Here is a 25,014-nt window from a genome sequence, read left to right as displayed (position 1 = left end):
ATAAATAAAGTATTGTCTGGACAGATTAACTGTGTAGCTTGGGTTTGCTATCTGCTCTACAATATTGCTGGTTTAAACAATTACCTTAATAAGTGCCTTCACTTAGTGAAGGGGCAGTACAAGAAACAACCTCACCTGCTTTTAACGTATCTACAATTATTTAATTGGGATATAATTCTACTATTTTTGTATCTTGCACACATTTTTAAGTTTTCATGCCCATTGGTCTACTGAGCATGTCAGGTATTTCCTTTAATTTCATTGATTTCAGGGGAAAATTTACTGGTTAACCAGATTTGGTAAAAGATGAACAAAAATGGTTCCTCTTAGAAAAACAATCTTAGGTTTCCTCTTCTCAATTTCATATTTTTTAGATATAGAATAAGATCTTTAAGAAGTTTCTTTAAAATATTTTCTCCTGAGATGGAAACTTGAGAAAGAGTAAAACTGACTGAACTACAAAAAACACCACACAATGTAAGTGGTTTAATTTGGCATCTCAAATCATTAAATATATGTTGTACATGAGAAAATAACTACTTTAGAAAGGAGCATAGGTTTCACACAAAAGGTAACTCAGAGAAAGGAAAAGCCTGCATAATTAACTCAATGTCAAATCCTACAAGCCAAGAGCTTACATCCTTCAACATCAGTCTGAAGAACAGCGACCACCAAAGCATATTCTGTCCTTAGTGGGTTAACCTGCACAGGACAGCCATTCTCAAATAAACCACAAGGAAGACGTGAGTACCTCCTGAACCTAGAAAGGGACCCCTACAGAAAATTCCTGTAATCTTTGGAAATAAATTAAACCTTCAGCCAAGCAATTCTCTCCTATAATTGTAAATAAACACCTAAGATTGGCAGCAACAGAGCTGTGAAATATCAGTAGTTCCACATTAAGAAATCAGCAAAAAGGTAACTCCGTATTTCTGTTCTGTATCTCTCTGGTGTCAGGCACACAAGCACTCTTCTGTCTACCCCTCCCAAACAGTTCCCGTTAATTTGTTTGGTCAGCATTGCTGGCTCCTGACGAGAAAAACCAACTAATGAGACAAGTGTTCCTTACCAGAGCCAGGTTTGGATCAAGACTGAAACTTCAGAAGCAGCCAAGAGCCAGAGCAGCTTGTCACAATCCTTCACGTAAACTTCTATTTTCATATATGAAACACAGTGACAAAGACTAGCACAGAAATACACCTTGCAACCTCACATCCACTTGCTCTGTTACATGTTAACATAAAGCAACAGAAAATCATTTCCTCTCTGTCACATGATAAGATAAAAAGACAGATCATAATAAATTCTCAGCCAAGTGGTCTACACCTGCTTTGAACCATTTTCTGTGCAGTGGAGAGTTAGCAGCACTGGCACTTAAATTAGAAAGAAAAAGGCATTATAAAAAAACTTGTGCTAAGTGATACTGGCCCAGGAAATGAGAGACCAGCTCATTAATACAAAAATCTATCTTAAAAGATGGATATAGCCTTCCTGCTCAGACATCTTCAAATAATACATCAAGTGGATGTTGCTAAGACTATTTCAAAGATTTCTTTTCAGTAACATATAGAGGTCAAGGGTTTACTTGTTAAATTTACTTGTTAAATATTGTTAAAACAGAGCTTTAATACTGGTCACACTAGATAGAATTTTTATAGAGAAGCCTCTACATATTATCATTAATTTTACTTGACCTGAAATGAAAAAAAAAAACCTGTAAAAATGCAAGCCCTATTTTCCCTTTATATCTTCTCTAAATTTGTTGTTATTTTTATTTTTGTTCCTCGCCTGGGCAGAGGTCATACTTAAACACCTTTAACCACCTTGCTGAAGAAAATTCTAATGTGGAAGTTACCAAGAGCAGATTTATTTACATAATTTAAATCTATATCAAATGAAGTGAATTCCCCCACCTTATTTTAATTTTATACATATTTTATAGAATTATATATTATTATGTAATTTCTTACAGTTTTTCCCTCAACTTTTTAGTAAGAACAAAACGCTTAATGCTTTAACAAAATGTCCCCTTATCTTGATTGACTTGAGGATCTTTCAATTAGGATAGAATAGGAAAAAAACAGGTACATGCTAATTAAAGCTCTGGTCCTCTTTGTTAGCTGGAAGTTTGGGAATCAGAGCTTAATAAAGTAGCTGCAGAATAAAAATCCTGCGCATCTGACATCAAAACTTTCAAATGGCTAAGGGTAAAATACTTAAGAAAGTTTTCCCATAATAACACTGGCAAAAATCTTAATTATGCTGAAACTGTGAGATCTACTTTGTCTTATTTTTTCTATCATGAATCTTCATTCTGAAACAGATACAGTTGTTTGAAAAATTCCAATTACATTATCCCTTAGTGCCTCTTGATCTTATGGAGACTGCTCTCATAGTTAACATTTGCAAGAGAGCAACAGCCACTTCATCTATAAAACATCCAAGTTTTAACAACATTATGTATGAAGGTGAAGTTCACTATGCCACATGGGAGCTGAAAATCAGTACCTTAGCAGTAGCTACATGAAATTCTGCATGCTTGCTTTTATGTCTGGATTTACAGAGGCTGTGACAATTTTTAAATCAGTTAATGATCTGGTACAAAAGATCATTCCCTGAGATGATTCTGCAGCCCTACTGCCCCAAAAGAATGGCTTCCTCTCCAGGTACAAGTATCTACAGAGAGGCAAAATGTATTCTGCCTTACAAACCACACAGGAGTACCACAGTGAGAAACAGCCTGGTTTTTACATCAGTAAGAGCAGACTCATTTTTTCCCCATCCTTGTCAAACTCCAGCTTCTTTAAAAATGTCTATCAGCCAAGTGTGATGATGCCTATTGTAATTCCAGATGACTTCCAAGTCATGAGATGAACTACATTTTAGTCTTGTCTAGATTATACAGTTACAATATTTACATTGATTTGACACCCATGCAAATTAGAATACATATTGAAGTTTAAGAGAGTGTACAAAATCACGAGTTTCTTTTTCAACTCTATACTACTTCCCTTTCTCCTTGAGTGGAGACAAACAGAACTGCCCCACAAACTCATCAATTGAGTTTAGAAACCATTAACTCAACCTACAAGGTCATCAAGATAAGAACAAAATCAATAGGATTGTCCTTCAGAGCTCTTTTCAGATATGGCTAATAGGTCTCTACAGCACAGCCTTACACACTGGCTCATTTTTAGCCAAATATTTGCCCTGGTTGCAGTGCAACTTCTGGTTTGCTTTACAAGCTGACAGTGTTCTGGTTTTGACTATAGCACTGCTTCTTGCATCTGGTGGGGCTGCCCTGCTGTAAGGCTGTGCTTAGTGTTCCTAGCACCCCCATTAAGCCTGGGTAATGCACAGCTTGCTGAGGAGAATGGGAAAATAATGCTCAAATAATGGAAGCATCTGGGTATTATAATTATGACCAACCATCTAAGCCAGAATTAAAATCTACATTAGGGTTGATGTTAACTCATTAAACAGAAGTGCAGGAATTAACTCTCTTGGCCTGCAGCCAATGATGACCCCTCTATTGCACAGCCTGAAGGAAGGCCTGCACTCTGAACACACCAACACTTGCTGCATGGATGAGTTGTGGGAGACCTCTCACCACCTGACAATGACAAGCCCTGGCATAGCTCACATTCAGATGTTGAACTCGTAAGGCTCTTTGCAAAGCAGTCCCTCGACCCCTTTGTCAATCCTCTGCCACTAAAAGTGAGCATCAACTGATTTTCTCACAAGCAGGATCACACCTTATGCCACCCCTGGCATGGGAAATCTTTGTCTGATGGCCACTTTATCACAAACCTTTCAATGTTGAAAATACAAACGAGCTCTGCAAACAGGAGCAGCTTCCCTTCAATGAAGTCAGAGTCGTGGTACTGCCTGTAAAGGGACTAAGTACCAGCAATGACAGCAGTGTGCCTGCTCATCATGTGAACACCCTGAAACAGCCACTGCTGAGCTAAGCTTAATGACACACCAGAGAAAACATTTGAGAAGGAGACAGCAGCACCTGCCATGGATGCAAATTGCACTACCTAGCTTCTATTTTCAGCAATTCGGTGCTTAACTGCTATATTTGGAAAAGACAGAAGAAAAAACCAAACCAGTTTGTGTTCAGGAACCATGTAGAATATTAAAATACCTATTCAAACCAAATGATTCTGACAAAAAATTCAGCTCACAGCAGTGGATATACAGGTTTTCCTTTGGCAGCAGGGGAAAACCAGAGTTATCATCTAGGCACAGGTCATTTTGCCTTCACAGAGAAGCTTTGCAAACTGCTGCACTTGAATAAATGCAGAACAGCCTTTATCTAGCACACTAAACAAGGAAGGCTGTCACTGCTTCACAAATGCAGCTAAGGACTATCCTCGTCATCCTTTATCATAAAGGGGCATGACAAAAATGATCAGCAATACCCAGTCCCCCAGCTGAAGCCATCCTTGTCACAAGGAGTGCTATCTGGAGGGAGTTTTTCTGATAGCATGTGAGTCTGAAACTCCTCCAAGATGCTGACAAATAGCCAAGTCATTCTCAGCTGACAAAAGTGGAAATAATTTTATGGTTTGCCAAGGGCCATAAAGGTCACCATTAATGAGGCTGGAAACCAAATATCCAAAGCATCACCATAATGCAACAAGCATGAGACACAGACACATTCAAATTTGTTACACCTAAAGCCCCCTGCCACACTAAAATACATCCTATACTTTGATTTGATGTTTTTACTTCCTCAAACCTTCCTTGCAATTCCCTCCTGTACACAGGAGAGAAGAACTGCAAGTAAGAAATTCTCAAAATATCTCTAAGCAATTCTCTGTCATTTGCTATGACAGTGATAAGGAGCATATAATGTCACAGATAGAATATATTATGTGCACTTGTTTAGCTTACATATGAATGACTGAAAAGTAGTTATCAAATAATTTTTCTTGGTTGGAAGAGAAATAAAATTATGTTCTATTTATGGCTACAACATACAATTGGTAAGCAAGCCTGTTTATTTTGAGGTTACCCTAGAAAAAGCATCATTATTTACAGGAATCAAAAGTTTGGGTCTTTGACTTTCAAAACACTTCCAGATGTTCTTTCAAAAAGTGATTTTTTTTAGTAGTTTATGCTAATGTTACAAAAATTGTCATATTTTAAATAGCTGAAAGTAAAATGCCACATTATTTTATGAAAGACAACCAGGTATTGCATATTTCTCTCAGTGACTTCAACTAGCCTGTCTCTTCCACTCCTGCTAGACTGTTATCCTGAATTTTGCATATTCCAAGGCAAGATTCCAAACTTCCTCTGCTTGGACATAACAGGATACAAACTGATATAAGAACCAAATAATTTATGCCATTTTTTATGAATATACACAACCCTAATTGTAATTTCCTGAAATAATTTATAATACACTAGGATGGCTGGTGTATTGCTTCTCTGTCCACCTTAGTTTTGTACTCTCAAATTATTTTATTTTTTAATGCTACATGTCCATATACTACATCAAAGCACATATATACCTATAAAAATGATAAAATTAAAGAAAGCTGATATAACCTATTAAGAAAAAAGACTAATAAATAATTTCTGACAAAAAAACCAAATCATGCTTTGAACAACATTTTTAATGTAGTAAATAACAGATCAGGAACTTCTTTATTCTTAAAAGCCCAGTTATGAAGAAACAGGCTTTGAATCAGTTCCATATGCCCATAAAAATGCATGCAGGACTTGATTTTTTTTAATGTTTATTTTCTGTAATGATTTATTCTACTTATTTTGAATACCTCCTTGGGATATGTTCTTGTAGCCACTTATTTTGTTGAGTAACATTCATGTACTTTAAATGTTTTTACTGTCAGACATTGCTTAGGATTTACTTCCCTTTTCTGTTTTTTTCATTATTGAAGTATTTTAAAGCATTTTAGAAGTTTCCTGAGATACAATCTTTACCTCCTCCTATAAAAACAGCAGTGCATTTTCTTATCCTTGTCTTTTCTATACTACCTTAATCTCTTAACATTTGGAACAACTGCGTTCTTCCTAGAACTGCCTAGATTTTATTTGCTTTTGGTTTATGAAATTTATTAGGTGTGAAATATTTTATTGCCTTATTTACTGGCTTCAGTGTCCTATTCTGGGAAAGCAGGCAGATCAGCTACAGGCACCCCTAAAGACAACAATATTAATGACTCCAGCTGATGTTCCTACTTGTCCAGCCAATGGAAATGTGAGCAGGGTTCCTGCAAGCAGCATGCTTCCTGAAGCACTGCCCCAGCACACTCCAAGTTCACTGCCTGGAGCGAGGCCAGGCATACACCCTGGCCTGCTGCACAGAACTGCAGATGACACATTCTGATCATCACTTACCAAAGCAAAGAAAAGTAATTTATATTTTTCATAAGCAGGACTACTCAACATAAAATCTAAATTTCCCTCACCTAGAAATATTAAACTGGTCATTCAATTATCAAATAAAGAAATAGGAATTTAGGCAATGCAATATCTATGACCAGGAAATTCAAGTTCCCCCTGGAACACAGAAAAATATGTTCAAGACCTGAAGAACAGTATTGTGCTACTATCTCCTGCCAATTTGTGTGCCATCCCAGTGCCACAGAGCCCTATTAGCAGTCACTCCAACATCCTGGACAGTCTACCACAGGTACTTGCATTTCATTATCTATGGTATATTGACCAAATATATATGTAACACCATTCCAGCACATTCAGAGCAAAACACAGTCTAACAGCATTAGAGAGATGAAATGAAGGAGCAGGCAGTGTACAAGGACACTGATTATGATCATTACAAATCTGTGTTAAAAACTCCAGATTTAAGTAAATTGTATTTTTTCTTGAAGTATAATGGAAATTTAAGATTTAGTAAGCGTAGTTTGGACTCTCTGCATTTGACGTTGAGGACCTGGAAACCTTGGTGTTTGCAACATGCACCACAACTTGAGATGGGAAGAGATCAGAGAGCTCCTGGCTCCCTGTCTCCTCCTTCATAGCCTGTTAGACTGCACACTCATTTTCTGAGGGTGGTTCCTTGACTCATTCTTCATTTTCAAAAGCAAATGCCCTCATGGCTGAGCTGTACTTGCAAGGCATGGAAAGTAAACGGCAACTTGTGTAAGGAAAACCACCAAATTTTATAGCTGTCCTGTTAACATATCAGCTACATCATAGCTAGCCCAATCAAAAAAAAGACAACCCTGCCTAAGCTAAAGACTTCCTACAGTAAAAATAAATTTAATATTAATATTTAATGCAGCAGAACAGATTAATGTTCAGGAAGCTCCTCCTTTTGTTTTGTTCATATATTAGATATTTTCTACTGTGATAGAATCAAGTGTTGCCAAAAAAGCACTCACTTTCATGAGAAACATCAAGAAAATCATTTAAGTTTAGGAGAGCAATTTTTCATAGACCTCTCTATTCTTCTAGTTTGCACTACTGGCCTAATGCCTTAAGTTTCAAAGGATGATTTAAAAATTTTGGGAATAAGTCTTTTCCATAATTCTGTACAAGTCTAGCACAATAGAACTCTAGCTCTTAAGACATAGATATGCAATACAAATAATCATTCATTTCATTACGGTAACACAAAAGACAACAAGCACAAAGCAAATTGCATCTCATTTGTAAAGATGAACATGACTAATCCTATGCCAAGACAAGACCAAAGCTTTTTGGTTTTTTTTAAACAACAACTACAAAAAACTACTACATAATCTAAAATCTGGTTTAAATTTTCTTTTTGCTACAATGCTATATTGAAAAATTAAGTGGTTGGTTTTTGGGTTTTTTTACATCATGAAATCAAGACTTGAGAGTACCTATGAATTTCAGATTCCCTTACTGGACATTAGTTTCAGGCAGGTATTTTTCATTATAATTCAGCATATCAATTCTTTTTTTTTTTCCAAGGCATGTTATTAAACCTTTATGCTCCACATCCCCTCCAATTCTTATTACCATTTTCATACCCTATGGTGAGGCTGACAAAAAGCAGTGTAGATTTGACAACCATAAGCACAGGAATCTAGCAAGACATTACTATGCAAATGTGTCTGGGACAAGATAACACTAATAAATATTTGCTGATGGGCCTTTTGCTCCAGTAGGTGGCACATTCATAATGAAAATTTAACAGTAGTTTAAGCCAAAGATCAGACGCCTCAGACGTACGTGCCGCTGAGAGAGGAAGAAAGAGGAAAAACACGTGTTGTCATTTTAGAGAAACCAATCCAAGCTCACAAAGTTTGTGAAAAGTTGGAAGGAAAATATTTTCATCTTTCTATAAATGCTTTATTAAAAAAAAAAAAAAGAAAAAAAAATTTTTTTCTCAGCAGTTACTATCAACCTCAATTAAAAAGGCTCATAAAAATAGTTGTTTACCAAAGAAAAAAAAATAAAAATCAAACTTTCAAAGTTAAGACTTCAGTTAATTTTGCAGCTAAAGGAATGTAAGCCGCAGGAAAGTACACCACATTTGTACTTCACTGTAGAGAAAAATCAGTTACAAACTCTGATAACTAAAAGAAAAATTTAAGAGAAGGGGACAAAATACTACCACACAACTATGTAAAATTTGAACTAAAAAAGTGTAAGACGATGTTTCAGGGAAAAAAAAAAAAGTAATTACCCTCAGGTTACTCCTTGACTTCAGAAGGGGAAAGTAGAGGGAATCGTACACAATAGGAGAAAAAGCAGGCAATTCAGGAGTGACCAACTTTGTCAGACACTCAGTGATGTGCAAAAGAGAATTCTACTTCTGTGTTAGTTTGAGCATTTTCACTTTAGATACTGCTACAAAATAATGTTCTTCTTTAATTCAAACCATGTTATTTTTGGATTTATTCATGGGCAGCTCTCTCAAATTCTTGAATACAGGTACACATACCCTGACCCAGAAGTGAGAAGAGCTTAGATAAAGGTCAAGTTTCAAGCAAACTGCAGAAATAAATTCCAAGCAATACTTAAATTCATAGAGCCTTTTCATTCCGACTTCTGTGTAAGAAAGTTTAGTATGAAGAAAAAAAACCCCCATATTCTGGCGGCATACTCTCTGGAATCAGAAATACTGAATACCAGCTTGCAAAGTATTAGAAAGATTAGTATTAGTATTATAGTCACAGGCTTAGGAGCAAGCCAGTTAACAGTACATCTTCTCAAGACAGTTGTGTGCAACCCAACTGTAAGCATTTAACATCAAGTAAAAGGGTAAAACAGGCAGGAACCAGTTGTCCAAATAAATTAGTATGCTTATGCTATGTTCCCACTCTTGCCACAAAGTACAGAAAGAAGTCTTTGTGGATAGATGCATGTAGCTGCTGGGGACATGCTCCAAAGGAGGGAAAGACATTCCAAGGATAATAATCTGAACATAATTCTGCATGATATTGTCTCTAAACAATACAATGAAGTGAGAAAAAGACAACGGCTAAGCATGAATGTCAGTACTAATGTATGCAAAAAACATAAAAACTCAACAAAATTATTTACATGGTAAGATTACAGATATTCTTGTCCCAAAACCTAGGTAAAACTGTGAGGAAAGATCTGTTAGGTAAATCATGTACACAGTGCCTTTACAAGCTGATTAGATTCTCTATTCTCCTCCTTCTGTCTTCACTGAAGGTATGCTTTAGATCAATGAAAGCTTTTGAAATTGCCACCAAGAAAATTAGGCAACATGATAAGCACACATCACATACAGGAAATCAGATAAAGCTATGCCAGTACCAGTACAAACCCTACATCAATACTAAGCTAAAATAGTATGCATTTTTTCTTTTTCTATTGGTAAAATAACTTTGAGTGACAAACTTCACCACACATCCCAGATGGTACCAAGCAGTGAACATAGAGTTGCTACATAGATGCCTTTCAGTATTTAAAATACAGTATTAGGAACAGAGTCCAACCTCTTAAAAGGAGCAAAACAAGCAGTCCATACCATATGCAAGGAATTTGAACTGGGAAATTACTTTCCTTTCACTCTCTTTTCATAGAGAAAAGCTTGATCCTGCCAGTCAAAAATAACTAGAGGAGAGGAAAAGACAACAGAAATCCAGAGAATCTGGAGAACTATCAGTATCATGCTTCTAACTTGATGCAAAATAGAGAGCTTTATGAACTCACTCCTGCTTGAAAGAGTATTTGTTCCAGTTACAAGTATGTCATGCAGACTTTAAACACCAGGACCCAACAGTCCACGACTGTGGCAGCAAAGCTGTCGTTCTGATTCATCGGCAAATCACTGAGGCCACAGATGTAAAATCATGTTATTAAAAACAGTAATATTAACCTTTTCAAATGTTACACAATCCCTGCTTGTAATTGCATCCTTAATACAAACAGTGTCAGATTTGAAATCAAGATTCCTTGCCATTTTATTAGGAGAATGTACCTAATCATGGAGGTTCTTGAATAGTAGAGAGGAAAAGGGACCTCCTAGCACATAATCAGAAAATTTCAATTGGCAGTAAGATGCAGTCCTTAACTGCAAGGGCAAAGGTTTATTTAGACAATTCAACAGCTTAACAAGTAAATTCATCACATCCTGAAGTCCTTAAATTGAACTTGAATGCATCTCTAAATATTCTGTTCTAGTTCAATTGCAGATTTATTGGACTTAACAGCAAACACTTGCATATTTGGGAAAGCAATCTCTTCTCCTAAAGGAATTAATGCTAGAGACAATTTTGTCCAGTATTGTAGAATAGATAAGTCTTGGTGATTCCTTCAGTCCTCAGAGTCTGTGAGCCCCAGTGGATGCACTGATTGTGACTTTGCTTATACCAGAGCTGTCATACTAGACCATACATGGCTTACAAATGCATTGACTTCCAAATTTCTTGGAAACAAGTTAACTTTGATTAGTGTAACAATAATAACTTTCTCATTATTTTCAGTTAATTGGTAGATGTCCCTTCAGACTTCGCTGCTTTGCTTGCTTTGTGCTAGCAGCTGATTACTCCACACCACAGCAGTACCATCATGTTCCACTAGCATTCAGCAACAACATCAAAGGGAAAAGGAGAAAGGGGAAAAAAAGAGTTTCTAAGTGATTTTGGTTCCTCAAAGCCTCCTCCTCTGTGTGTCTGCACTGTTATTGGCTGTTCTACCAACTATGCAATTCCTGAAACCTTGACTTTGCATAACAATTTCTCCTGACCCAAGAACTCAATTAAAAGTAGGCAGTAAACAACATGTTCGTGCAATAGATGGCCTAGAAAATAATATACTGAGTAAAGGGATTTCAATTTCTGGCCAGGTAGCACAACAGCACAGCAATTTCTTGCCATTTAACATTACTCAGCTGCCTACTAAAAGCTGCTATTTTGACATATTTTAGGATATGTAATTTCTAGCTGCACGTACTTGACCACTCAAGATAGAATAAAAATTTGCCATTTTTCATCCAGGCTCCCATGTATTTCCAAACTCCTAGTGTTGTCCCAGCAGTTTGCTTTTGCCACAGAGGGGTCAGTGTTGAATGGGCACAGCAGGTGCTCCTTGAGAGGGGCTGGAGCAGCTCCCCTGTGCCCAGCTGCTGGTTCTGGGAATGATCACCCCGGGCATGGGATGGATGAGACTCACGGACTGCTAATGTGCAACCAGCAGAAACAACACAGCCCTGCTCTCCACTCTGCAGATATTCAAGTAATGAATGACAATTCCTGAGATTAGGAATCTTATCTTGATTTTTTAAAGCAGTTAAAACAGCTTTGATGCATTGCATCAACCTTGCACAGGGATGACTTGAAGCAGTCAGGGTATCAACACCAAGCTTCCAAATGAGAAAAGCAGTATAAAGTAGAAATACTTTAAAAATACAGATAAGCTTTATCTGCCCAATTCATCCACTGATTTCAAGTCTGGATAATCATAACAAGTATTTTTGAAGCAAAACTGCAAAAATCCATAAAACAACTGAATTTAGTCTAAGGCAAAGTATTGTGCCTGGCGTTCCATCACCTACCAAGAATTTAAGCAAAAAAAATAAACACATTAAGCATAGATACCATGCAATAACTAATAATCAGAGTAGAAGTATAATATACACTTAACTGAACAATATCAACTCAAATATTTTTTCTGCAAAGGTAGTCTGAAAATCTCTGAAACAAAGTTGCCTTGTTTGTTTGGAGGAAGATTGAAAGAAAAGACAATTTTCCCCTGAAGGAGAAATACTTATTAGGTAGGGTGAATTATTAAAATGAGTAAATGTTTGCAACTGTTAAAATAAAAGGACAACAATATCCTTATTTGTTTCTGCTAGATTTGTCCTTGTTTCTGTCAATAGCTACCAAGAACAAATCTGGAACTATGACAGTTTCCATTCTTTATAACCACGTTTAAAATACCCAAAACCTGAGGCTGTTTTCATAAAGATTAACTCCCCAGTCAATATCTTCCTGGTGTTTCAGCTTTGGCTTTTCTCAAAGTCTCATCCTTAACTCAGCAGCCAAAGTGACTGAGAAGCTTAAATCTTATTTTCAGAAGTAACCTGGGTACACAGGAGCTAAGTGCCGTTTGTGTTTCATTAAAAAGAGGTTACTACAATGATTACTTAATAGATCAATTTTTACTATTCAGAACCTTACTAGAGATGCATCAGGCTCGAATGGTACCGCTAACAAACCTGGCCACAACACATGAATTGCAATTCCTAACAATAATCTTCTGTCCTTTCCAACTAGTCTGTTTTTCCTTGATGAAGTGATTTCTGTGACTCTTTATCCAGATGTGCCACTCTAAAGCCTCTGAATCTTCCTCACCTCTTTATTTTCTCCATGCTCCACCTAAGTTTGATCACCTGACAAAAAAAGCACCCCAATTTCTGATGATATTTAAATGCCCAGTCATAAAAACATTTCAGGATGTCATCATTGCAAACACTCAAGGCTGAGCCAGAGGAAATGCACATGTGTGAAGATTTTGAATCCAGCTTGAGCAGAAAAACAGACAATTTTAAGAACTTCCTACATGGATTTCTTACCTCCCCTTCATCTCTCCACCCCTACTATGAAATATCCTGAGGAAAACTGAGACCCCCAGGTAGAAGTTCCAAATCCAGGCACTGTGTTTCAACTTCTGCCATCACAGAATGCTTGAAGCAAGCAAAAGGGAAACTCACACACCAAAGACCTTATTGAGGTATATTCAATTTTGGATTTTTTTTCCAGCTCAGTAAAAATATAAACAGTACCAATGTGAACAGCTAGCAACACCAAGAAAAAAAATCCAAAACAGAACACACTACAGTAACCTCAGAAGTCCCTTGACATGGAAACATCCTTTCATCACCTGAACACAGGTGATCTGAACACAGACCTCCTACACCATCCAGAGCAACCCATACACTAACAAGTGGTATTACCAAATGCATCATAACACAAAATATTGCCCAAAGTCTAACAGTTTCACAAGTTGCTTAAAGGGAAGATTTTGTCCACTGAGTTTTCAGTCATATCCCTTCCCTCAAGTAGCTCCTGTAGCACACTATATGAATTTTAAAGCCTCAAGCCTTAAGGAAGCTGTATTCCTCTATTCACAGAGTATTAAAAAGACTTCCTCATCTCCTCTCATGATCTGCACTGCTCAGTCAGAGACACAAACACTTCAGTGTAGGTCTCGAACCTACCCAAGGCTAAGGAATATTGCCTTTCATCTGCCCTGACTGCTGGTATCAATACAAAAGCACTCTCCTTACACCTCTGGAGATCAAAACACACCCAGCTTTCCTCACTTCCAACTGAAAAATAATTTTAAAAAAATCCTTACAGGAACAAAAAAGCATATGTGAAAGAGGGAAGTTACTCAGTTTATTTTCCCTTCAGAGTCATGTTATGAGCACTGCTCAAAATCCAACAGAACAGAAAGCAGATTAAAAAAAAAGAGAATTTCTTGGCTGAACATTCTGGGTGAGACCTCCAGAACATCTCTGGCTCTTTAACCTACAGACAGAAAAAAACATATAAACTTGAGCTTCAGTAGTAAAGCTTCCACAGGGCTGCTACAGTGAACTACAGTTCTCAGTGCACTCAGCTCCTCTGGCAAGATTCATCAGTGACCTCCACTAAAAAAAGCAAATTTCAAATTTTCCACTGAGAGCTTAGCTAGACTTGGATCCCTGAGTCAAGTGACTAACATGGATTTGCTCACAACATACCACTTCCCCAATAATTCCTTTTCCTTTTAACTTTGTGTCCTCTTCTTCAGAATCTCCTTGTAAAGTAATCTTGGCACTAGAGAAGCTGCTGCCTCCTGAAAACTCCCAAAAAGCAGAGGATCACCATACTTTAATGTCTTCCAAAGGAGAAGAAATTAAAATTACAGTGCCATGTGATAGCTGACAATCTGATACAGAAATAGCTGGAGAATGGATACAGAAGAAATAAACCTCCACACCAGAAGTGAAGTAGTTTTGTCCAGCACGACAAACACACCAATTCTGCCTGTCACTTGAACTACCAATATGAAATGGCAGAAGAGGAAACATGCAGCAATAAAGACACTTGGAGAAGATGCAAGATCTTTAAGGCTAAAAGGACCTTGCAAAAACCATCTTCAAACAAAGAACCAACCAGATTGAAATTTGGCAAGTTTATATTCATAATAATACAAAGAATTACTAAAAAATAAAAGGACAAAGAAAGGCATTCTAGCTCAAGCACTTAGAGAAACAAAACAATTTTTATATGCCACAGTAGCAACATGTCACACACATTGTTTCCAAATGTTCATAATATTTTCTGCCTGGTAGCCTTTAAACACACACTGAAGAGTAGCAAGCAAATCTACTCAGAGGTCCTAAAATGACAACAATATATATTTAAGCTGCCAGTATGCATCTCTTGCATGACTACAGAAGCACCCAAACATGGTTTTGAAAAGGGACCTTGGCTGCAGTGGGACTGCTGTGCTTTCCGAGTGCCTGTGACAAAGGGCAGTCATCTCCATGGCTTCTACTGCTTCTCCTCCACAATGATGGAGTTTACATTTACTTCTTAACTTCTGGGAATGATGACCTCCAGCTTTTTCTTATCCCAGGAAGGCATAACAGTAGGTGGAACAGGATCTCTCCTCAGCACTTGGAAGAAACGCTGCCAGCTCTAGAGCCAACAACATCTTGCACAAAAAAAAAGCAACATCAAAATTTGCTCCTTGCAGACAAAACTGAGTAAAGAAGCAAATATTGTAACATTAAAAAATGCTTATTTCAGGATCAAGTCAGAATTGTGAAGACCTAGGTTTAAAACAATGCAATTTTGAGAGTAACCCAAGTGAAGTGCAGAATGTTAACCACCCTAACATTTCATCAAACATAGCTTCTAGTGAGGAAGAGTCACAAATCTGGCATAGTTAGAAAAACAACAAAAACCTGCCAAGAACAAGACCCAGGTTAAAAATAAGTTGGTTCATCAACTTATGAATTAAATGTATTAAAAAAGGTTTTAATAGCAACTCGTTTTGACTTCTATAGATTCCTAAAGAAAGGGAAAAGCTCCTAAGGTATTCTAAAGCTGCTATCTAAAAATCATCCTGGAAGTTTAGGGTGTTTCATATACATTTTTCAAGTGCATGTTGACCTTAATCATTAAATAAGCACATGGAAAAAATTAGCATTGAGAGACAGCAATTTTACATGTCACAGGGAAAAAAAGTGCAAACAAAAAAACTTATGAAGTATAAAAAGGTGACAATTAATTCAATAGTTTCGTGTCATGAATGAAAAATATTTTCTGAAATACTACAACTGAATAATTCCAAAATGCTATCAGCAATGTCAAGAGTTGGGCCATTTGGAGAACTTTCTTTTATTTTTGCTTCTCCCTAGGATCCCCACCACAAACTGCATTTTTGTTGGGGGGTATTGTTTTGGATTTTGTTTGTTTGTCTTTATCTCCAAAGAACACCTTAGCAGAAGCTATCAGCTTTGACAGAACACCAAAATTCTGGCACTGAACCATAAATTGACCATTACCATAAAAAGAACTGCTAAATGAGAAACTATGTGCTCAGTATAAAACTAATTTCATGCTTTCAAAAGCACACAGTGGCTTCTAGCAAGATAGTGGCCCTGGGACTTGCAAAGACAGATTGGCTAATACAAATGGTGTGTGTGCTCCTGATGCAGTCTGCTTAGCCAAGCTTTACATGTACTGGCAGTAAATGGAAATTCTCGAATCTTCTGTCAAACAAATACACACTTATCTATAACTTTGGAGCTGAAAGCTATAAAACAGCTGCCTCATAAATATATTTAGCAGGAAAAAGCATGAGCTGTCCTAGTTCCTCAGAAGAAAAAAAAAACCACAGCAGTCTTTACATAGTAAGCACAGACATTTCTATAGCAAGGAAGAAAAAAATTAATAAATATTTTTATTAAAAAATACTATCAGCATACACAAATATCATCATATGAGGTCTCACCTCACCAACTCAATATTCACATAATAGCAGTGCTTAATAAGTAACTCAGCTGAACTAATTTCCTTTTTGTTCTGCTATGGGTGAAATTCTCAATAATACCCCCTTTTTTTAAACACAAGAGTACAAAGTCTGTTTAGTTTATGATAATGCTTTCAAGCTTAAAGATTTGTTACTAGAACTTCAGAGGCTACCTTTAGCACACTATCTGTTCCCTTAAATAAAACTTGGTGCACTAAATCTCAAATTTAACTGGTTAGGGAGAGCAACAGTAATTTTATACCCTTCTTAAAGAAAGCTGTCAGTGCAAATGAATTACTAGAAGCTGTTCTGGGCATGACAGATCATAACTTTTAATATTAACAATGACAGACATACCTAATATGTCAAATCCAGTATACAATTTATTTCATTCTTTACTTTTTTAGTTTATCTGGAGAATCCGACAGCTCTTGTGTTTCACACACCATTGTAACCATACTTTGAGATTTAACAAGCCAGAAAGCAAGCTCTGGTAAGAGATATTTATTCACACTGCTAATAAGCTTCCTTCTACAACAATAACACAGCATCACTGACATTCAAAAAACATTTAAAATGCATAGGAAGTCACCTACTGGAAAGATGCCCTCTGCAAACAGCAAGCAAGGAAAGGGAGCTTGCCACATATTTAGTTACTTTTAATACTGAAATAAGAAGAGAACAAAAAGATGCATTACATGCCTTGCCTTTTTCATTATCCTTTCCACTGGAATAACTAAAACAGAAATGCACTGCACACAGAAATAATGCCAAACATGTAAGCATCCACTCAATGTCGTAGCACAAAGCAATTCACTGAAGTTTAATAATAAAAAACAGACTCACCTCTACTGGGAAGCCCACTCCACATTATGGCAATACTATTTAAGCAGGTTAAACAGCAACCAAGTTACATAAACAAAACTTCCAGTATGTGACCAATATGATCTACGGTGCTACAGAGTGTTGGCTCCAGCCCTGCTCATCTGTGTGACAGTTCACTGCTATAGCAGAGCAGCCTCCAACCTTCCCAGATGCTGGCTTATTGCACTGCTCATTGAAAATCCTTCACACGCTGGCAACATTTTAGGGAAGGACAAGCACACTCTGAGTCATTTGTAAAGAAAGCAAAGCAATTTCAGTTCTGTATCTTCATGCCTACCGAAACACAGAGCCCTGTCAAACTAGAAGTCTGCCTGAATTTATGCTGAGAATCAGGCAACCCAAGCCTTCATTATCAATGCATGGAATCAGCTACAGAGATCAAATTCAAGCAAACCATAAAAAAATAAAAGGATATGATTATGAAAGGCTCTACAGCTTCAGCTCCAAACCACACAGAACGAGGAATCATCTATCTAGACTGTGTAAATGTTAAAAATAGCTCTGTCTTTTCTACAACAAACACGAGACAGAGGAGAATGAGCAGCAGCCTGTATTGTGATGAGGTTCATTACCGGGGGGGGGTGGGGGGGGAGGAAATCCAGCAATAAAAATTTATGATTCCTTAAAGCTTTTCTAAATAAGATTAATTCAAAATTATGCAAATGAAGTAAGTATTTTTTAACCATGTACCAAATGAAGTCTATTAAATATTAAAAACAAGGATATCCATTAAAAAGTATAATAAATATTTGGGTGAAAACATTCAGAATGCAGACCCAACAAAGACCTGCACAGTCTAGCAGATTAAATATTTTTACTGAAATAAAAATATCATTAAAAGCATGAAATTGCATGACCAATGCCTTCATTCTTTCAAAACAACATTAACTTTAAATTACTTACTATGAAAAACCTTCATGGCTTATTAAATTCATGCTATTCCTACTCCCACATGGACTTCTCACAATGTACACCTTTTTTATCTTTTCAGGTACTTCATAGGTTCTCTTTCCCCAGAAAGGTAAGAGAGCATGTGTTGCTGTGCATACTCCAAACCCAGAGATACACAGCATAAGACAGATGTAACCACAACTAGACTTTGAAGCAACTGAAGGACACAGGAGTTTTTTTTTATATTACCTGTACAGGTATCCAAATATACTGCTGGGTCATGAGAAAACTACCAGAGAAATCTTGACAGGATTGGATCCCAGATGAAAAAAATTACTATACAGAGAAGAGATCAGTTTTCTTTTTACAAGGTAAAAATAATTAACAAACCTGACTTCATTATTTTGTTTCTTCCAATAGTTTTAATACAGAAATCATGGCACACAAATAAAAGTGTCTGAACTTATAGATCCCTTTTCATCTCAGCTGCCTACACCTCTAAACTGTGGATCCCATCCTTCAGTGAGACAGTGAAGAAATTCTGGCAACATCAACTCAGCTGATTTATGACACTCCCCAGGCCATGCCTGAAGTGGTTAAATGACGAGGGATATGCTCCCAACTGAAGCAGAAGTTGTGTCACTCCTGCAGCCATTCTCAGCTTGAAACCATGGCTGGTGAGCAGTTGTATTTTTGGTCCTAAACTCTAAAATGTCTGATTTACTGATGTCTTAAATGCTTCTTTTTACCACAGCATAACTGCCCTTGAAGAGAGGTTAAACTGTCCAGGAAGGCATTTTGCTACAAGAATATCTCTATGCAAATAGTGGCAAAGGGTCCCGAATGTACTGTCCAATTTTATTTTGAAATCCTTCCACATTCCACCCAAAGGACCACTGCCTATAAACCATTTTTTTCCATAATAGGTACATACTTTATTTTTTTGCTTAATGTCATTCATGTGGTCCCCACCTCCAAGAGAATGGAGTCCAGAAATGAAAAATTGGTCTGATAACTCTTACCTACTTCAAAAGAGTTATGGTTTTCAATTTGCCATTAGGGAATTAGGAAAATTTTTGAATGCTTTTTTCTGATTAACTTATCAATTACTTGAAAAAAATCAGCTCCAATAAAATAATGATTTCCCCATGTTTTTCCTGAAGACTACCAGTGAGCGCACATATAATCTACTTAATATTTTTTTATCAATTTTACCAGTACTTCCATAGTGCAGTTACTCAAAGAACTATATTATGAATAGAGTGTGTAGTCATGGAAAAATATTTTTTTTATTTTAATGTCACGTTAATGTCAGTTCTGGGCCTTGATATTAAGTCTCACCATCAGCATTTTGTGAGGAATACCAAGTGCCCAAAAAGAATACAATATATCTGCCTAATTTCAAAGCAGCTAATTATGATCCTGATGGGTTCCTTCAAATTCAGCATATTCTATGTTTCTATGATGACTTCTGTGAAAGAAAAAAACAGCAATTGCTTTTACTAAATACATTTCATTCTGTAAGAAAAATGTTATGTACCATTACCTATCTCTTAAGTAAATGGTGGAAGAGACTCAAGTGATGCAGAGAATGTGGTACCATCTACCAAATGTCATCTTGCTCAAGAGATCACTGAATAAGAAAAAAGCCAACATACCCTGTAGAAAGAAGTGAAATAGTAAGAGTTTCTCAACAGCTCACTAAGCCATATTTCATTACGGGCATGTAACTCTTTCTGTTGTTATTTCTATTATATTGGACACAGCTTTGCTTTTTAGTGAGAGTATAACTTTTTACAAATAGGAAAATGGATTTTACCAATAGTAGGACAGCAAAGCATGGAGCAACCTCCCTCTCACAAGAGGGCAGAGAGGGGAAGCCCTGAGGAGTTGCTCCACTTTGTGGCCCCACAGAAGCAGCTTTCTTGAAACTGCTTTCCAAAAGTTCAGGCTGTAGGCAGCTGACATGAAGGCAGAACAAGTGCTCATCTTCTACTAGTGTAAAAAAGGTTTTGGGCCAACACAAAAAAAGAGTAAGCTCACAGTGCTCTCTACAGACTTGCGTACTAATTCTATAGCTATACATGCATGTATTTAATAGGACTCAGGTCACAAATGTTTTAAAGATACTTTTAATTGCTGCTTTGCATTCCTCTGAGTACTTGCTAGAATAATTCATAAAGATCTTCTGCAATAAAAATCAGATTATCCTTGTCTTTTTTTTAGATTAATGAAAGACAAACATTGAGAGAAGGAATTGAGGACCTAGATCAAGAGGCTTAAAGTAAGCAAAAGTTCTGTACTCCATTATGTTGGCACAAAGCAGTCTCAGATGGCAACTAAGGTACCTGTCAGAAACCCAGTCTTGGCCCATATAAAGATTAAAACCTACATACAAAAACCCGCACTAAGGTTTAGTTTCTTCTGACAAAAACCAAGTAAAAACTCCACTGAAATGAGAGCAGTGTGCTGCAGATTCATTCTGTTGTAACCAACCATCATGGGTCTGATCTAAGGCTATCTGGAATGTATAATTTCAGTACAATTTCTCAAAGTCCAGTGATAGTCTGTTAAATTTTTTGGCTGAAGATACTATCCACACTTTCTATCTCTATTTTTTCTTGAAAACTAATGTGCAAGTTAGCTATACAGTCCATGGATCCTATCAAGAATAATCTGAGCTCTTGAATCTAAGCCTCCCTGCCTCCATTAACTTGATAGGTTGACTAGATTTAAACATTTATATGGTACTGCACAAAGAGACAAAGAAGCTCTAATCTCTGTTATCAAAAGTGGAAGAAGCCCTGCCTTGTCCAAACTCCCTTGTTCTTCTCCCATGCCTAAAACTGCTGTTTTACCTTCTCCCTTCCACTACCACTACTAGGCCCTTTTTGTGACCTGATTTAAGTCACAAACACAACAGAAGTCTAGTAATTTATGTATTTATTTTGCTATATTAACAAATCCCTGACTGTCATTGCTGTGAACCAGACCACAAAACTGTGTGTTTGTAACACCTCAGGAAATCACCCTGTGATTATTTCCTCAGTATTGCAGTGTTCACACAACAACTTGTAGCACTGTTCCTTACAAAGAGTCATGGTATAGGGTCCTACAGCATTTCCAAAACTGTCACGCAAGGTCAGAGATTTCAAGAACAAGAAGGCAGAGCTGCTGCCAGGATACAGCACATCCTGACATCCCAATCACACCTCCAGCCAGACCTGCAGAAAGATCACATGGGCATCAATGAGTGTCCTGAAGCACATGTGCTCTTTAAAACAGCCTAGGACCCATGGAAAAGGGATTTTCCTTCGCCCACTTTTAAATCTGGGCACCTTCTGTAACAAAGATGAAACTTCCCTACACGTTTCCAGAGATCTGGACTTTGACAGGCATTTCTAGTACACTTCCTTAAAACTACACCAACTGTTCCCACGTTACCATGGGGGAAAGAAGAGAGAGCCAGGACACACCACCCCATGGAGGAAGCAATGAGAATTCGTGGCGCAAAACCGGTGTCACCTCCGAGGAGGAAGCGGGAGGAACGCAAGGCAGCCGTGCCCGGCATGCCCGGCCGGCGCTGGGAGCAGCCCGCAGTTGTCCCCGCAGTTATCCCCGCAGCAATGCGCCGGGATGCCGAACGCGCGGCTCGGCATGGCCCGGGCTGCAGCGCCATCGCGTGGGTACCGAGCATCCTGGCGCATCCCGCCTCCCAGCAATTCCCTCCTCGTTAGATCGCGGGAGGCACGGAGGAGGCGAGCAGATTTCAATCAGCCCTGAGCCAAGTTCGTGCCCTGTGCCCAGGACTGGCCGCGGCCCTGTGAGCAGCGGGTGCTCAGCCCCTGCTCTCAGCGGGGGCAGGTGGATTCCGGGTACCCAGGACAGCTGGGATCTGCTGCAGGCTCCGGCACGGCCAGCTCACTGAAAAGCTTTAAACTGGCTCGCTCCAAAATACATCTCCCCAAGGCTGCAGGAAATCACCCTTTCTTTTCCTTTTTCTTCATAGGAAATACATGAAATCATTCCCAACTTAAGCTGTGAAGGCAAACACGCACTTTCTGACTTTGATGAGAGTGCATTTATGTCCTGCTGACAGCAGCCTGTCTGTACAAACCCGTCTGTACGTCCGTGTGCCTGGCACAAGGGTCGGGATGGCCCTGGGAGTGGCTGCACTAAGAGCCATGGTGGGCATGGCCGGTAATAAACAAGCACTAACGTAGCCAAGAGGGAAGGCTCACCGTGTGCAATGTATTTCCCAAGCAGAATGCTCTTTTCTTCCAGTTTTCAACAGCAATGTAAATAAAATGAGAAGTTCAGTGAGTGGATCAAATCACCAAAATGACCTAGTGTAACCCACTGATTTCTTGATTGTGACAATATGAAGAAAAGCAGCTCTTAAATCTTTATTTTCTATTAAATTTCACTTGCTAGGAAGTAATTTAAATTGCAGGTAGAGGTACAATAGCAAAAGAACTTGGCAAGGCAAGATTAACTAGAAATAGAGGAAACTTTTTAGAAAAATTTGTTGCTAAATATATATTTAAATCCTATGACAATTGCACCCTTACTCTAAATACAAAGAAGTAGCTTTAAACTCATCTCTAAAATTATATTTAGATTTTAAATATATAAAAGCCCTGCATGTATGTAATTAAAGGTATCCTTTCCAGGACCTGGAATCCCAGGTATCAAATCTTAATAAACATTCCAATAGTAGTACAAGGACCATTACCAGCAAGTTAAGAGCAACAACTGGAGCTTATAGTTGTGAAGCACAGTAGAAGTCAAAAATTAAAAGGACATTTGCTAACAACTGAGGGCCACCTGTCACAGAGAGGACCACAAAACAGAATGACTATGAAAACATGCCTCATCTCCATTTATAACAAAGTCTACCAAGTGTCAGGAAGAGCTGGAGTCAGTGATCCATCAATTTTGTCACACAGAATCACGACAGTTCTGGCAGGTCTGTAATCCTGGTTTCTGAAGGGTCCAGGAAACTTTTCAGTCATGTATATTTTACAGTCACCTCATTTTCCAGAGGGAATATTATTGATTTCACATTTATCTATTGAACACAGAGGAAAAACTCCAACCTGACACTGGATGGAACTTTTGCAGGAAGTTTCCTAAGGTATGTTGAACTGTTCACTAGCTGCTTTGTTAGAAGGGTGCAGCTATAACAGTGAAGTATGAGAGAGGCTATTTGCTTTCTTTGCATCTGGAATAATATCTATTCACTGGTGAGGTGGGATTAATATAATTGCTCTCTTACCATCTGCACAATTAGTTCTGTTTACAATGTTAGCTGAAGAAATGGGAAAGGAAGACCTCCATTACAAGAGGTAATAACACTCCAGAGGACATGGATTAAAACTGAGCCTGAATAATGTCCATTTAAAAGAAAATTAATTTCTAGTTATTTTTGGAAAATGTTCTTTGAGAACTACATCTCAGTAAATCTTGTTCTCTCGCTAGTTCTTAAACAGCATATTAAATTGTTTATGTAATCACAGTAATAATAAATGGTCTGTTAGAAGGCTTTTCTTTCTTTTCAATGCTATGAACACAATATCCCTCAGCTATGAAAAAAAGGAATGCTTATTTCAACATGCACCAGATAGACCAGCATAACCAGCACACAACTGAGAGTCTAATATACAGAGAGTGGTCAACAAAGTACAAAGAAACACACATCTTAAGTCTCAAGCTATGCAGTAACCCCAAAGCATGTGCTCCAGCAAACATACTTGTATTCTGAGCATCAGAGCATTCTTTGAGTAATGGTGCCAGAGCATCAGCTGTGATCACCAGCAATGACAGCAAAGGCATCAGATGAAGGGGTTAAGATAACAAAAAGCAAGAAAAATAGAAAATGTTTTTATATGTCTGCATTGTAGGTCCACACACAGAGGAATCACAAATCAAGCATAACATCTCACAGATATCCAGTTATTTTAAGAATGCTCACAATTAATTAATCTAGAAGTTATTCAATAAGAATTTCATCTTTTGAATCACACGACTTACACCACTGATACTCTCACACTGCTTAGTTCTAAGTCAAACAAAACAGTACCACAGACTTCAAAACAAGTAAAATTCAGTTAACAAGAAAAAAAATCAGAAGAAAAAGCTAAACCTTTCAATGCAGGTTGACTGTTTCTATAAAAAACAAAAGAAACCAAAGCCAGTATCTTAACGTGGCAAATAAAAACAAATACTACAATTAAGAAACTTCTTGTATGAAGATTCAAGATCTGTTGGATTTTTCTCAAGTTGCTATGAACAGAGTCAAACATTAAAATAAAAAAACAACCCCTCCCCCCCAAATAAACAGAAGGGCATATTATGTGCTTTGTATCTTCACATTATGCATGCTAGATGCATTTTGCCCAAGACTTTTGTTTTTCCTATTAAGTAAAAAGTCTTGCTTTGAAATACTTCTTACTTAGAGGTCTTTTCCAACCTAAACTGATTCTATGGATAAGAGTGGTTAAAACCCTGAGGGCTGAAAGCAGAAAGAATGAAAGGGCCAGGCCTGTCAATTCCAGCTCTCCTTCTCCATAATTCCATTACTAGATTTCATTTTAAAGTTTCTCCTGTGCATGTAGCATCCCTCCAGAACTTTCTTTTGGGAACAAAAGCAGATGACAAAATGTGCAAGTGTTTGGATACACAAGAGTTACTTTCAAATAGACCAGGAAAAGAAATACACCAGTAATTCTAAACATGGCAAAATATTATTAACTACTAGTACTA

The 25,014-nt window shown here is 37.6% G+C and overlaps 1 protein-coding gene across 6 annotated transcripts in view; it reads right to left on the bottom strand.

The window, feature by feature from the left end:
- ZNF385B (zinc finger protein 385B) overlaps nt 1-25,014 on the bottom strand; it is a 149,093-nt gene that overhangs the window by 93,499 nt on the left and 30,580 nt on the right. Inside the window, exon 1 of one of the 6 annotated variants that reach the window (XM_036387171.2) lies at nt 17,320-17,717. The exons of the other annotated variants lie outside the window; for them this stretch is intronic. Coding sequence (XP_036243064.1) covers nt 17,320-17,344 — 25 coding nt within the window. The 5' untranslated portion in view covers nt 17,345-17,717. Of the gene's footprint in view, nt 1-17,319; nt 17,718-25,014 lie in introns of those variants that run through there. 6 annotated transcript variants of the gene reach the window in all.

Source organism: Molothrus ater, chromosome 7, assembly GCF_012460135.2.
Source record: "Molothrus ater isolate BHLD 08-10-18 breed brown headed cowbird chromosome 7, BPBGC_Mater_1.1, whole genome shotgun sequence".
In the NCBI taxonomy this organism is placed as follows: Eukaryota; Metazoa; Chordata; class Aves; order Passeriformes; family Icteridae; genus Molothrus; species Molothrus ater.
Note: the sequence above shows the minus strand (reverse complement) of the source record. Positions and strands in the feature narration are given on the sequence as shown.